The sequence below is a fragment of the Nesoenas mayeri genome, assembly GCF_963082525.1.
Source record: "Nesoenas mayeri genome assembly, chromosome: 2".
In the NCBI taxonomy this organism is placed as follows: domain Eukaryota; kingdom Metazoa; phylum Chordata; class Aves; order Columbiformes; family Columbidae; genus Nesoenas; species Nesoenas mayeri.
Window position 1 is genome coordinate 140,065,685 of NC_137543.1, and position 16,604 is coordinate 140,082,288.

Genomic DNA, 16,604 nt, shown 5'->3' on the forward strand with positions numbered 1-16,604 from the left:
TACCCCTCCCAACCAGGATAATACCCATGAGATAAAAGCCAACTTTCCACTTCTGACAGTGTCCTGGGGAAATGCTGACCTTTTCTGGTCAAAGCTTTGTAGACTCTCTTGCTTAAATTGTCAGAAGAAAAAATTAATTAACAAAGTGTTGACTTGAGATTAAATTGCATCTTTAGGAATAAAGGATCCTGTCTGAATAAAAATTTGTTAGCCATTTGAATCAGTATTACTTTCATGATCATAACAAGCTTTATTTCAATAAAAGGTTATCCTATCCACTCTCTCTGGAACTGAGTTCTCTCCAACAAAAATTTTAAAATAATTCACTCCAAAATGCATTTATAAGGGCTTCTAACTTGTTTCTGCATTCCTTACACCAGAGTCTTACGAAACCCAACATCATGCAGAAATGCATTCAATACAGCCACTGGGAATGCATATCATATCATTACTTAAAAAAAAAAAAATACAGATTTTTCCACTTATTTGAAGCAAAACTGCAAAGGAGGGAGATTGGAAAGTGTTAATTTGTTAACTTTTATTCTCTTTGATGTTCTTTTAATCATTTTTTGCCCCCTCTGGGTACTACTAAAGTCATTTGCAATGAGGAAGGTGTGCTTAATTAAATGAGTGTAAAGACATTCCTATATGATCAGTTATAGTCATCTGCTAGGGTTCAATAAGTGGAAGAGTCACTCAGGTTTTTTTTCTCCTGAATAGCAAAGAAAAAATAAATTCCATTCGATTAAATCTCCTTCTCTACCTTTCTCCAGTTCACCTCCGTGCTGCTCAGGGTGGCAATTGGTGCCTCATCAGTTTTAGAGACACTGGAAAAAGTGTTTTCTTCATCCTTACAATATTCTTGTGGGGTTTTTTTGCCATATGTGAACCATATGGATCACACAGACAATAAGTTACACACACACACACAAAATAGATATGAAAGTGACATTCTTCTAGCATGAATTTTAACGTACTGATAAAGATTCTGCATTTACTGTTCACAGTTGTGCATATTATCAAATCATTACTTAAAGTGACAAGACTGACACAGAGTGAAATGCTGATGCCATATTTAATGTCTGATAACTAAAAAGTCTAATTTAAATAATCAATTCTCAATGCCATGTGTAAAAGACGACCTTAATTTGGCATAACATTATTCTGCCTGCTGTACACCTGCCTGTTCGCTGAATAGGGAATGAAAAATAGCAACTTCTCAACCACATTAAACAGCATTGCTTCCTACTTAGCATATCTGTCGAAATATGTTTTTAATTCAACTCTACATAAGCAGCTTCCTTCATTTCAGTGAATAGGAAAGAGATTTCAAAAGCATGACATTAGTTATCCAGTAATGACCGATAAAATTGGAAGGACCACCACAGCAGGTATTCACCTTAGAGTAAAAGAGTGTTTTCTCCAGACTCCAGTAAGACAACATGATAGGTGAAACAAGACATGAAATTTCATCATCGCTGGATGTATTATCATGGTTTAATTGCCCAATTCCTGTATACCCAAGTCTATGGCAGTCAACCTTCTGGTCAGACACCTGTAGTTACACACAGGTGCTCACATGCCACAGCTTCCCCTACACATTTGTCACAGGTGGATGCAGGACTGGCCATGGGATTCAACGCACACCTCCCAGAAAAAGGGAACACAAATCTATTGTCCATGCCACGGATGTTTATACAATCACAGGATGGAAAGAAAATAGAAGCACACCAGGCAAGTCTACATTGATAACACAACTGTAACCTACAAATCATTTTTATCATACTTTTCAGATACTATGCTTTATTAGCAAGCATATGTTTTTATATCTTATTAATAATGAATGGAGCTACTGCTTAGCAAAGGCCAGTACGCAGTGTGCTGCTGCTGCCAGGGTTCAAGCAGCTGCACGTCAAATGTAGTAAAGCCTCACATGGATGGGACACAGGAGCTGCCTAATCCTGCCGCATTCTGAATGCTTCCCTACCCTGTGTGCTTCAGATTATCCTAAAGCTATAATCAGCCCGATGATGAATATTTACATTTACAAAAGACATCAGATGACAACTACCCTGTGGCTTTGACTCAGATTATTAATTTTCACATTAATCATTAAATGGCCAAATTATTCATCTGACAAAAAAAAGATTCAACTTTAAAAACTGCAACTGTTAAGGAAAACGTTCACAGTACTGCAGTATGGAGAGGAATAAAGGAATACCACAAGTGATTACGTGCCAGAGATTTCTGATAACATCAGATAACATTCACTGTATTTCAACATTTTCAATTCAACATGCATTTCATGTTTGTTTAGGAGGCCAGTATTAAAATCTTGGTTTAATATATCCAATATTTTTATTATATCTGATTTGGGATTTGGGGCTTTGTTTGTTTGTTTTTTAACTGAGAGTGCTATAAAGTCGAGCGATCTCTTCTTGAGCATTTAGCACAGAAAAATCTTGCAGCATCCCATTATGCTTCAATAATTCCTATTAATTACATTTCTTTTAAACTATTTTTGTAGAAGGCTTAAGACTGAAACACAAGCATATTTTTTATGGAGTTATTGGGCTGTCCTAGGAAACGATATCCAAATTCCACTCCACACTTTGCCACACACGTTTACCTGTCACCTGGAGAGTAAACTGTGTTCTCTGACCCAGTATTACAGCAACAAAACTCATTTTCAAAGGCTGTGGTGGGCGTGGGGCTAAGTTGATTGGGGTGTGGCTTTAAAAATATCCATCAAGTATGCATAGAACACTGCTGTGTCCTGCTTCCTAGGCACAAGGAAGGCTCAGAACTGAGATGAGCGAGGCCTGAAGTCTTGAATGTGCCTGGGAGAAGGCTGAATATCGCTGTTTCATGTGTGCAAAGTTCAACAAGAGGGTCTGCCTATTTCTTGTTATCACTTTTTGGCCCTGGGAAGAGAAAATGTGCTCAGGGAGAAGAACAAATCAGAGCAGCAATAATAAATGCAATAAGAACAAACTGGAAGTTGCTTCTCCCACTGGTCACAGTAGATGACAGGAGCCTTCCAAATTGCCCAAAGTAAAAGATTTTGAGAGTGATTAAGAGACAAAGATAGTTTTTGTCTGGTTGACAAACCTTTTGTCATTCAGACTGGTGTTGCATGGATTAAGGAATAGTGGGTCAGAGGCAAGCATCTTTTTATTTTGTCAAGGTGTTTTTTTGAAGTTAAATGGTCACACAAATCGGTATTACCTCTTAGACTGGAAGTAGAGGGAAAAAGGCAGAGAGAAAAAAATGAGGATGCTTTTCCCAAAAGACTACAGATATTTCAATGCAGCATCACTAATTAAAAAGCAAATCAGCTTTCATTAATAGCTTTATTTTTAAGGCAGGAATGCAAACAAGCAATGCAGGCATGACTGATCCAAGCCTGTGCTCCACTTTTTCCATCAGTAATAGCAGTTACAGAAAACAGGCCCAACTATAAAACAAATGCATCAAAACATAAAGATGAACTTACTTGCATTTCTCGGAATGAAATAATATGGAGTAAAAGATGAAGTTAAAATAAAGATGATATTTCAAAGGTTAAAAGAAGTTTAAAACAGTTACATTTTTATAGAACATGCTGAAATATAAAAAAATGATAGTTAAAAATTAAATTATGAATTTACAAAACAAAAACTGTTTATGCACAGCTGCAAACAAAGGTACAGAAAAACCAAGAAGACAAGTGAAAAGGCTGGTAGAGATAACCCTGCACCAAACAGAAAGAGGCACAAATTGGAATGAAGGTCATAATAAAAAAATGACTGGCAGGGTCAGTTTGCTGCTGTGACCATTAGAGTTCCTGTTTTAGGAAGCAATCCAGATGTTTCAACTGAGAGTCCAAGAAGGATGAACTATCTTTGAAGGCAGCAAGAGCTGTAGAAAGAAAGCCAGGAGTGCAGACTTCAGCAGTCCAGGCCAAGAGGAACAGCACAGGGAGAGTCAGGAGCGAGTCTTGTACCTCAGTTTGCCACAGCCACATTTTAGAGCTTGACAAGCACTGCATGGTACACAACTACCCATCAACTCTTAGCTCCAACCGTGTGCAGGCTGCAGCAGTAACTTCCAACAGACACATAATTATATGTGAGGCCATGTACCTAAGATTTATTGCTTGCCTTCAGTTTTGGAAAGACTGAGAAAGACATCTTCAAAACTAGAGAAGATGAGGCTGTGCCCAGTAAATAGGGACCTACTGAACTTTTCTGTCCTGATCTCTAACTATAATACTGTACAAAGTATATTAATATATAGTTATAAATAAATGTTAGATATGCAGGCTTGCTAATTACCAAAGATGTATACAATTGTGTATTTGGAGCTAACAAAGTTTGAAGAATCTATGTGTTGAAACAACTGCCTTCTGCCAATTTCCCTTCTAGCTGATAAAGATGTTGCAGGTACCTAATCACATTTGTGTCACCAGGATACTTAGTTTAACATTCTCAGGGCCACGTATTTTAAAAAATAACTTAAAATAATAATGCCTCAGCCTCACACACAAATTCTTGGAAGGGTTTAACACCTAATGTTATTTGTAAGACCTGGGCCTCCACACATGAATTACAAAATTCTGAAATCATTATGTGTGAATACATATGTACCACTAAAAATGTTAAAGCTAATAGTTCAGGAAGCAATATTTTTTCTTTGCTTAAACATACTGTCCAAAGACTTCTACAACTGCCAAGTGAAACATCTGTCTTTATACTTCCACATACTTATAATATTCTTCTTACTCTTTATTTAAAACGTTTAAGTGACAGTGAATAGCCTGTTTGAAGCCATAAAGAAAGGCAATGTCAAACACAACACCCGAGGGGACAGCAATATGTGTGTCCATCAAAGTAATCTGGATTTTATTCTATTTATGATTCTTCATCTAAAAGTAAGCCTGAGGGAACAAGCATTTTCTTTAGCTCGTAAATACAGAGAAAATTCAGAAATATAATTAGGCTGAAGATGTTCTATAGAAACAAAAGCTTTGCTTCTGCATTCCCATAAAGTACTGTTTCACAAGAACTACTGTATAATATTATTTGGAAAAAGAAAGGTGTGTGATTATGTGGTTTTGTATTTATAATAACTGGCAACAAGCCAGAAAAGAGTATTCACCAGTAGGCAATACTTTCCTCAAGAACAAAATTAAAAGGCGGGGGGCCTTCTGTCATACTGCGAGAGCATCAATGGCTTAATCCCACAGGTTAGCCCGAGAGAGCTGAGACTAATTTATTGCTACTGGAATATAATTGCTCAACTGAAGTTTTTATAAATGGATTTAGGGATCACATAACCAGTGATTCTGAACAAACACTGTCTGAAAGTCTGACTAAAAATGAAATTCCTGAAGGACCTCTAGCAAGAAGGGGCTGGCAGGGAGAGAGGGCTAATTAACATGGCTCAGCTCAACCCTCAAAAATCAGCTGAAACTCCAGACAGACCACTCTGTCCAGAAGCTAAAACCAAAATAGGTGGTAAACACAATTACGTAAGTTGGAAATCTGAGTACAGCACAACAAAGCATTAAGATATTATGTAGTAACCATCTGATCTCCTCCGTGAGAAGAGAGCAGCGCAAGCTTTTAGTTTTGCATGCTAGTGAAGGTCTGAGAGCTGTTAGCATACGTGACTGGGTTCTGTTCTCTCTGCAATTCTTGTCCTCCCAGCTGAAGACATCACTGTTGAACCAAGCAGGTATTTTTCACTGAAAGCAGGTATTTAACTGAAAACTCCAGGTATGTCGATTCTGTTATAAAATGGTAGGAGCTCAAATCATCACGTTAGGTTTTAATTAAGTACTGCTGTGGATTAAAGCTAGCCTTTGCTGCTGGCCTGGCAAAAGCATCTAGTAAATATGTATAATCCATTTTCATTAATATTATTTAACAGAAAAAAAAAAAAATGTCCAATGGGATGCTCATGTTAGAAGAGTAGTTACATTTGCTCCAACTTCCCAACATTTTTTCCTCTTTTTTTACAGTTTCCTTTTTATTAATAATCCATCTGGACTTTAAAAAGCTTAAACTAGCAGTACACCAAGACTCTACACTTGCTATTCAAAGAAATATTTCTAATGTGCCCATATGCGTCGGAAATGCTGCTGAACACTGTTGTTGGATGGTAAAAGACGCCACAGGAATACATGCGGCAAAATCTGAAAGGGAAATGCTGCTGCAGCTCCCTCCGCAGCTTCTGTTTTAGAAGACAGGTATCTCGGGATTTAAAGGACTGATGTATTAGCAAGCCCAATTATCTGCGTATGCCTCTCCTCAAAGACAAGCTCACTGGGCCCTGATACGATCAAGAAAAAGAAGAGTTACGTGACTTATGATGTCTTCTCAGTGGGGAACAATTACAGCTACAATGACTGCTGCATATTAGATCTTGAGCTATACAGCACTGCAGCCTTGGAGCAGGTCTTACAAATCTGAAGCAGCACGAAGAACTTTCAAAGCCAGTCTTAGCTTATCTCAAACCTCAGAGAGCCAAACGTAAAAGTATCCATGCAGGGAAATGAAATATGAAGCCATTGTTTTAACAAGCACATTCAGCACATAAAACTCTGCTTGGGAAACTGAGCAGCGAAGACAGCTCGAAAGTTTTAGTGGTTGAAAAGCGAGTCTCACCTCACCCACCTTCAGCCGTTTCAAAGTGCCACTCTCACAGAGGCACCGTAAAGCTGGCACTGGGCCGAGACCTGGGGGCTACCCCTGTCTATGCTGCCAGAATGTCTGAGTGGCAGTCACACATTACAAGGATGCTATCTTGCAACATACACATTACTGGTTTTTTTTTAGTTTTCCAGTTGGGTCAAATATATGCAGTAGGGAAGAATTCTTCCAATTTGATGGCAGTGATTCTCATCTAAATTCATAGGTTGCAGATGTCACTTTTCAGTGAAAGAACACAGAAAATTAATCAATCTACACTGTACAATTAGTTGATGTGCAACAATGATCAGCTACTAGAAAAAAAAGAAATTCTTTCCCTATTTTTAAAAGTTTTCTTTTCTTAAACCAAACAGGCCTTCTGAGTTTTCCAGGAAAGAGAGATTTATTTCTTCCCATTAACTTCTCAATTTCAAGAAAATAAATACTGGAATAAAGCTCTCAGCATGACAAGTGAAGATTTAAACACTTCCAAGTGGAACAACAATGGGACTGATGTCAAAGTGCAAGACAAGTGTAACAAATATCATCCGGGTGATCTATACACACACGACACATTCTGCATGTCTGATTGGCTTCCATTTGATACTAAAATCATCTGGCTGACTTCCCAGAAAGTAACTGGATCAAGTTTCTACCAATCTATCTTTCCATTAAATCCTGCTAATAAACTCCCTCCTTCCTGCATGATGATTCTCAGCAACTATCTTAGAAGGAAAAAATTTTTTAAAAGTGAGATCAGCTATGAAAATGCTTCATCAAAATAAGTGAGCAAAAAGACTAGGGAAGATTTTATATGCTCATATAAAAACCAGTACATTCAGCTAATATAATTCATTACAGTTCCCTCAAGCTCAGTGAACCTACAATGACTTACCTGACCGAAGATCTAGAACTGACAGCCTAAAGTAAGTCTATTCAGGGGCTTTAGGGCAATATTGCCTTGTCTTAAGAGCAAATGTTTGAACAGAGAGGAGGGGTTACCAACACTGAAACAGTATTTACTCATATATTCTGGCTCTGAATCAATTTTACACACTTCAAAAGTTCTTTTGTGGGAATGTTCAAATACTGCCATTTAAAATTATTTTTAAAGAAAAATAAATATTTTAAAATGTTCTCCATATGCCAATCATTTTCCCTTTAGCTAATAATCAGTTTCTATGAAACAACTAACAGGACATTTAGACAAAGTTACTGTTACTCCGTTTGCCTTGAGTGTGTGTTCTTTTTGACTCTTACCTTCACATTTTCTGGATGGAGCCCTCCAGGGTGTTTGTCCATGTACTGACATAAATCAGTGTGCTAAAAGAAAGTCAGATGGAAAAAAGTATATTAATATCTGTATGACTGCAGCAATAAATATCCTTCTACTTAAAAATGGACAGAACAAATGGAAAATAAGGAGAATTTTCAGTCATGTGCACATATGCACACTTGTACCTTTACACTTCATTTTCTTTAACAACCTTGGCAACTTGACTGATATGAATATTCATCAAATGTAAACTACATTTTTTCCTAACATCCTGTGTATGGTAAATTAGTTACTTGAATTTTAGTATAATTTTACACCTTGTAAGGACCATATCACCTTCAACACCATAAAAGTAATACCTGAAAGGAAGAGGAGGAACCTAAAGGGAGAAGCTCAAATGCTACTCTAATTATTCACATTGAAACACTGCCTTTTAAATAGAATGTTATGGTGATTTTAGATTAAGATGGCTAATGGTTTAGAAAATAAATCTGAATTCAGTATGCATATCAGCATACTGAATGATAGTTTCCAGCTCAAAAAGAAGTGCATATTATGCACATGTACAGCTATTAATTACAGATACTTCAGAAAACATCTTCACTGAAGACTCAAAACAAAGTTTTCACTTCGTAGTTGCCTATATTCCCTGCAAATATATACTATAAAATCTCTTCAGAAAATAAGCAGGCTTGCAATGTAGAAATTAACGTTATTTTTAATTAATAAGTATTTATTGCTTTTACTATGGAAATACTATTTTCTCTGAATTTTTCTCTTGCATTTCTTCAGTTTTGCACCAGTCAGCAGCATGCCTTCAGTGAAGTGGCATGTTGCTTCTCTGATTCGCTTGCACAACCCAGCTTCTGGAATTATGTTCAGAATAAACAAAGCAAAAATATGCACTAGATTAACCACCAAAAACTCAGAGCCTTCCACATCTGGTTTCTGAACACATCTGGTAAAAATCATCCAACATTCCTTGAAAAGCTACTTGGCAATACCTGCTTCACATACAGATCAGGCCAACTGAAATATAGGCAGTTTTCGAGGTGAGAGTTTTGGACAAGAGCTGCCTTCGACATAGCAGAATGGTTTCTCTGTGCAGCATTTCCCAGTCCAGGAGCCATTCTCTAGTGTTCTTTTTGCATAGTTTTATGAATACAGAGGAAAGTTCACATCTCCTAAGACACAAAATTCGTGCCGGTCACAACTGTTCTGTGTAATCTTCTCTTGTGAAGTCATAAACTATGAAAACACTCTGTGCATGTAGAATTAACATTGCAATGACGTAAGATGCACTGGCTGACTAGGTTGTGCACTAGCACAACTTTTTTCAGGAATTGTTACACAGCTTCAAGAGGGTGAGTGCCCTGACTGCAGGAAGCCAATCGCTTGACTCCCAAAATGACCCATGTGGGTATCACGAGCGCACAGGATACACTAAATACAACACAAGAGAGCTTCTTCCAAAACACAGGTGACAGCAAGCAACACTTCAATTTATAGTTAACACACTAGTGAATGCATTTAAAAAGAAAATTAAAAATTACACCTCACTCAGTGAACAGTTACTGTCAGTGAAGTACATTTTGCATGAAGTCTATGTTTAGCTCAAAGACTTATTCCCAGCTTCTATAAAACTTTTAGACAATTCAGGTACATATTCCTCTTCTATTCTCCCAGTTAGTTTTCTGGGACTGTATCAACAAACCATGCCAAAAATGGACCAGTCATCCTTTAGTACACATCACCCAGTTGTCTTGTTTTACTGTATCAACACCAAGGAAACATACTGGAACAAAGTAATCTGCTAACTTGTAATTTGTTTGGAAAACCTAGCAGGTTTGGTTTATTAACCCCAGCACAAGAGTCTGCCTCCAGCAAAATATCAGCTGAAATGTCATAACTGACTGGTGTCAAATAAGAAGTTGGGGAGAATTCCTTCATTTAAATGCGTTATCTGTTATTGAAGAGAAGTGCAGCCTGGTGGAATAACAGGTTCTCTTCTTTAACTTAAATACAAATCTTTGAATAGTGACAGCACCTGCAGCACTTGGGAGAAGTTTAAAGAAAAGCCTGAAATTTCACTTTAGATTGTCCACCAGGACTACTTCCGAAGGTCCTTGACACCCTGGCACCCAAACTGTGCACTAGCCGTACTTTTCGGTTCACCAAACATCTTCTAAGAACATCCTCTTCAGAGTCATATCATTAGTAACAGCACTAAGTTGTCTTTTTATTTCCAATATACTTTTAATGAATTGGGAGGATAAGCCCATTTTCTTCCACCTTTATTTCTGTTATTATTTGGACGTATTTCCTCCATACAGGAACATGAATTATGATTATGTTTGTGTTACATGCCATTCACCTCTTCTTCCTACCCCAAGGACCAGGACTACTGGCAGCTCGATATAACCTTCTGCATCAGTAGTTCTCACTGTCAAAAACTGACTGCTCACATCCACCTAAAATTTAAAAGTAAACAGTAATTTCTACAGAATCCTGGGATCCTAATAGAGTCAAATGTGCAGCAGTCTTTTGGCATCTATTTTTTTTCTGTACACATGCTACAGATACAGAGAAACTTCTACTAAATTTTCATTTAGGCGATAAACAGAAGTGCCAAGTCTTTTCTGTTCAAATCTTTCAGGAACTTGCCCTCATAAAATTAAGTTAGATTCTTTCTCACCGAAGCAACTAGACACTATGGTACCAACTGGGAAAGCAACTTTCAAAGTTACAGTATGTTGCTCCTCACTTAAGGAAAAGAAGGTAGAGGTAAAGCAAACGCAGCACCAGCTGCTCTACTTTTCCCAAGGTAGGGACTCAGTGCGCATTGAATTAAACATTAGTACAGCCACGGAACCTGACAGCGCTGTGGGGACAGCTAGTTCTAAACCTGTTTTCCCTTTTGACGGGCAAGTGTCTGCTCTGGTGCTTGTGTGCTCAACTGACATTGAAGAAGACAACTTGAATGCAAGTTTCAGGATAGCTTAAACAAAAAAAAAAACAAACAAAAAAACCTGGAAAAAAAAACAAAAACAAAACAAACAAACAAACAAACAGAAACCAAACAAAACCACAAAAAACCACAAACAAACAAACAAACAAACCAAAACAAAACAAAAACCCACAAAACCAGAGGAAACCGGATGAAAGCAGTTTTCTAATGGTATTGCATGAAATTGGCATTATATAGATGACCAGAGTCTTTTCTTCATTTTGAGGTGGAAGGCAATGTGCTTTCCCAAGTAGAACAGGGGCTTCAGATACCGCACGCCATACTCTGACACTGGGGTCTTTGCTGTGGTTACCACCTTGACCTAATAAATTATATACCTTAAAGGAAAGTTCAAGATACAATTACATATTGGCAGTAACATACAACTATGCTGAAACAAGGTAGAAGACAAGAAACAAACTGACCAACACTCCTTTTACTGTCCTTTCTCCCCTGTCTCAGAGGACAAGGACACCTCAGAGGGAAGGGGGATACGTTGGGAACACGGTGCAGAGACTTCCAAGTAATTGCAAATATCTGTCAGAGACATCCTGATTCCAGGTGGGCCTGGCTAGATTGAGTCTGCTTCAAGCTAGCTTTTAACATCTGTGTCAGGCATGTTGTTAATCCCCAACACACATAAATCACCACCAGTAATCTTATGCTGACAGAGTGTATATTTTAGCTTGACTTCAAAATCCCATTCATTCCTGCTCTTAAAACTCTACCAGTTTACCCACATCTATATGTACAAATAGTCCATTAGCACTCATCTGTTCATAACGGCTACAAAAAAACCCCATTAAATAGAGCTAAATCAAGTTTCCATAACAAAGAACTCAAAAGCTAAGGAAGTCCAGAATCAACAGGGTTTATCTAACCTCTTGTTTGTCAAAAAATGTATGTTATAGTAACTCTTTAAAGGCATAATGTGATCGCATACTTTTTTCCCCTTCACAGGATCCGATATAATGCACAGAATAGGAGGGACTTGATTACAGAGCGGCTGTGTTGTTTTTTTGGTTTGTTGTGAGTTTTTTTGTGTTCTCACACAACTTGCAGTCTCTGGCTTATTTAGCACTCTGAAGGCAGAAATATTAATCTCACAGGCTTTCTTGCCCTGCTTATTGCTATGCTATTCGTATGCTTCAAAAACATAAAATAGTTTCATAGCAATCCAGGGGACATGTGGCACTATTGCCTGTTATCAGGTAGGGAATTGTGGCAAAGAGAAAAAAAATTCTTAAGTATCATTGGTTTGGAAAACTCCGTTTACAGCACTTTGGTTTTAACTTTTCAGAGTATTTGGCACTATTTCACTTTCTATGTTTCCACTGACCCCAGTTACAGCTGTGAGTGTATAACACTTTCGCAAAGGAGACTAAGAATCTCATGCTGAATAGAAAAAAATGGTAATATCTGAATTGCATTGACAGCAATTTGTGATAACATCATAAAATTGAGGTGATGATGACGATCTCCAATGTAGAAGGGACAGAACCCAGTTCTCTACAGCAGTATTACCTGCCTTACCTTGAAATGATACTTTAAATGAGGCAGTAACTCCAGAAGACACCCTGGTTCCAACATCCACAAAAATAACGAAAGTTCAGCAGTCACCACACACATTCACCACACAGTTCTTCTGCAGAGCTGCACAACAGGCTCTTTCACAAGGAGGGTGAAAGCAGATTACATAAGCCTTCTTCACCTTGGCATCCTCCAATCTTAAGAATTTGACTTCATGACCTCACTAATACAGTATTTTATGCAAAATTCTTTATGCTTAAAGTGAAAATTTCATATTTCCTCCCACTACTGCCTCCCTCAGAAGCAATTGCACTTGCTCTGGGAATATAAGTATTCGAAGTTGTGAAAAACTAAAGACAAGTCTTTCAGAGGAGAGGAGGAATCTTCAAAGGTATAGTACTATAAGTACAAACGACAATTTTTCTTGACCAAATTTGGAGCAATTCGAAAGAGTAGCTTAATACCAGCCACACCGAAAGGTCTACCCATTCTTAAAATCCCAAGCCCATGCTACAAGGCTTGAATATTCACAGTAGGGGTCCTTCAGCTACAGGTATAAGATATCTTGGCCATTTGGGCTGAAATTAAAAAAAAAAAAATGGACAACTTGAAGCAGACTTTGGTGTCTTATTTCTTCAACTAGTTGCAGTTTACTTAATTATGCCAGAACATCATTGCCCAGGGGCTGTGACTTGACTTCAGAGTTTTGGCACACACAGCTCCACATCCTTGAGAAGGCTCTGTCAAGCCTTTGTGCTACCTTCTCTCAGCAGCTTAAAACACAAACCCTTTCCTCAGTGTAAATCCCAAGCAACCAGACCTCCACTAGGAAACTCTTGACCCTTCCTTGGCTTGATGGCATGAGTCAATGTCTCTTAGGACAGGGAAGAGAAAATTCCTGCTCCACTATGCTAGTTCTATCATTCTCCAGTTTCCAAACTATAGTAGAAACACATCACGGAATGCCCAGCTTTAACAAGGAATTTTGAATATTTTCCTCCGCATGGTGGAGAAAAATGTCACAACTCCTGTATGTACACTAAAATGAAGGAGAGATTAAGCTACTTATCCAAAATAACTGCTCAGATTCTAAATAAAAATCAACAAAGGTGAACAAGAATTATTAAAAAACAAACAAACAAACACACCCAACATAGCATCAGGGAAAAAAAAAAAAAAAAAGGAAAGGGAAAACTCACACTTGGTCAGACTCTCTCTGTAATGTTTTTCACCCACTTCTCTCCCACACCATAAACTACCATGACAACACCACAAAAAGCTTGTTTCATTTACCTTATGAAATATTGTCCCCAAGCTCACATGAAAAAATGAATTGAGGTTTTCCTTTAAGGTTGTGGCAGTGTCTAAGTGTATGAAGGTCATTTCTATTCAGCCAGAGTCTGGTTTATGTTAGTAGACACATGAACATTTAGCATACTGTGTATAAGCATCTGCTGAAGGGAAAAGAATCCAGGCTTATATTTATACAGCTGAAGCAAGGTTTATATACACTGCATCCTACCTCTGGAAGAGGGAGAGTATGCAAACAGAAAAAAAAGTGAGCTAAATGTTGATAGTTCAGACTCCTCCCTTCTCCCTTTGAAGAAGGAATTCCAATTATTAATAGATGAGTAAACCACAAGCTACAAATGTCCTCAGATACGCTCCGTGCTTCACTTTAATGTCAACTATTTTGCTCAACTATCTTGCACAGAAATCAGAGGCTCTGCTACCAAACATAAACCTGTTCAGACAAAGGCCAGGACGTCTCCTTTCAAAGGCATGGCCAGTGACATGAAATAAGCTCTATTTCGCCAGCCCTTTTCCATAATAATAACTTGACTGTCATTCTCTTCTAATTAAATTAGTCATTTCTACTTCCCATGCAATACATTCTCTTTCCTTCCTCTTCCTTGGTCATGATAAATCTCCATGTGACTTAGCTGTCCCATAATTCTACCTAATTGGTTTCAGCTGTCATGTTTGAAGCTGAAATGCACGGAGAGCCTGGGGCTTGTGAATGGAACAGGAAGCATTTCCAACTGTATTCCCATCATGTAAAACCAGCAATGTGAAAGAACCCTTCCATTAAAACAAAAACGGGAGTATTTGGCTGCCGGCGATGCCATCATGCAGCAGACAGATTGTGCTGCTCCACCGAGGCAGCGAGGCTGCTGAGAGCCATTCTTCTCTGTTCAAAGGAGAGCACACATTATTTATGCCCTAGCAGTCTTACTGACTAAAATACATTCCCTTTTGTCACCAACAAAATCGTAAACTGATAATATAATTTACCAATAAAAGCACAGGCAGCAGGAATATTTGAAGTGACAGGAGAACAAAAAGAAGTTAATTCTATTTAAATGGCATGTATTCTCCAACCTAAGCACTCTGCAGATTACTGTACCACGGTTTAAACTAATTTCATGTTGCTGGTATTTTCAAAAGTGTCATAGACCCTCGTTTTCTAGCATTTCTATTGCTTTTTATAATTCAATCTTTCCCCCCTATGACACGACGCTGTGCCAGCCATGCTAACAAAAAATACCCTACAAGCTCTCAGGGTGATACCTAAGCCACTTCCAGAAAAAAGAGCAGAAGGCACTAGCAGCAGCTGGGCTTAGCAGCAGGGGAAAGATATATATTAGGAATTCAGGAAAGAAAAAAAAAACATCCCACAAGACACCTTTAGTGGAAACAATTTTGCTAACAGATGTTTCTAGGTGCTATTAGAAAACATATACTTATTGATTGATACAAAGTCTCTGTTGCACAGAGAACAATCTGTGCAAACAGCCTTGTTTTCTTAGTAAATCAGGCTGAAGAGACAGTAAACACGTAAATTGGTGAGATTATTTTAACAAAAGAACGACATCTCAAAAATCAGTAGGAATTTGTGCTTAGTGTACTCAAAACCTGGCAGCAGATCATCAGCTTGTGTAAACTGTGCTGGACTTTTAGTCCCTAAAGTCAACAGTACTGGGACAATTTTTACAAGCTGAGCAAGCTGTAACACATGTGCCCACACAGGTGTGTATGCACTTTTTCTTTAATTTGCTATGTCATTAGGTTTCCACAGCATTGACCATTATATCCACTATATCCACATATACAAAAAATAAATAAATTTAAAGATACAAAAAATTTCTCATTAGTGCACGACAGATATCCCTATGCTCATGGTAACAGTACTCACTCCAGGACCACGTAACCAGAATGCAAACACGGCCGGGAGGCTGATGATCCGTGTACAGCCACAATATGTTGAGCATCCACACCAACAGTGGTGCAGAATTGGCTGTGGATGTTACAGACATATGTACACAAGCTGAGCTGCCACAAGAGCCTTTGCTATGGTAGTGTGCTGAGCTACAAAAAAATGCCACTTTCAAGGCAGGAAAAGAGCAGCGCAAACACTTGCTCTAAAAGCTTCAGCATCCTATGGTAGACCTCTCTTCACATCGTTTGAATGACTCTTTTCTGTCATACCTCCTAATCCCAACTGTCCATGCATGAGTGTAAGATTAATAAAACTTTCATAGGGAAAATTGCATTCCAGACTGCAAGGTGCACAAAAGAAAAATGATGCTTTCATGAATTATATCCTCTTTACTCAAAGCAGTAGTAAAACGCAGAAAAATGAACAGACTTTTTTAACTTCCAAGTGTTGTCCCTGTTTATTACTCCAGCTTGATTCTTGATTCCCCTTATTCACCATTCCTTAATTATTTTTTCATATAATAAAACTATAAACATACTATAAAGATATCTGTAATTACTGATCTCTTCATTCTGACTCCAGAATTATTATTATTATTATTATTATTATTATTATTATTATTATTATTATTATTATTATTATTTTGCCAGTATTGCTCACCCCGAGTTTCTGTTTTCCTAGATGTATTTTTTATCAATATAACTAAATTAGTATGAAGCTGCATACTGCTTGTTCAGGAAAGAAAAATCTACTTTTAAAACTCAGAATTATGGCAATCATCACCCTCCAAACAGTCATTTTTTGAGTTGGTAGTTTGTTTTTCAGTCTGTACTGAATAAACCAGAGCTTCTTATTTTAAGAGGAATTACACAGCAGTTACAACCCACATTATTAAAG

General features: G+C 37.8%; 1 protein-coding gene across 1 annotated transcript in view; it reads right to left on the reverse strand.

Annotated features, from left to right (window-relative positions):
* The window catches only part of CDK14 (cyclin dependent kinase 14), a gene marked incomplete at both ends in the record, with an annotated part of 254,136 nt that overhangs the window by 96,722 nt on the left and 140,810 nt on the right, over positions 1-16,604 (reverse strand). The window contains one exon of the mRNA XM_080339518.1: positions 7,935-7,997. Within this exon, the coding sequence (XP_080195644.1) occupies positions 7,935-7,997 (63 nt within the window). The remainder of the gene's footprint in view (positions 1-7,934; positions 7,998-16,604) is intronic.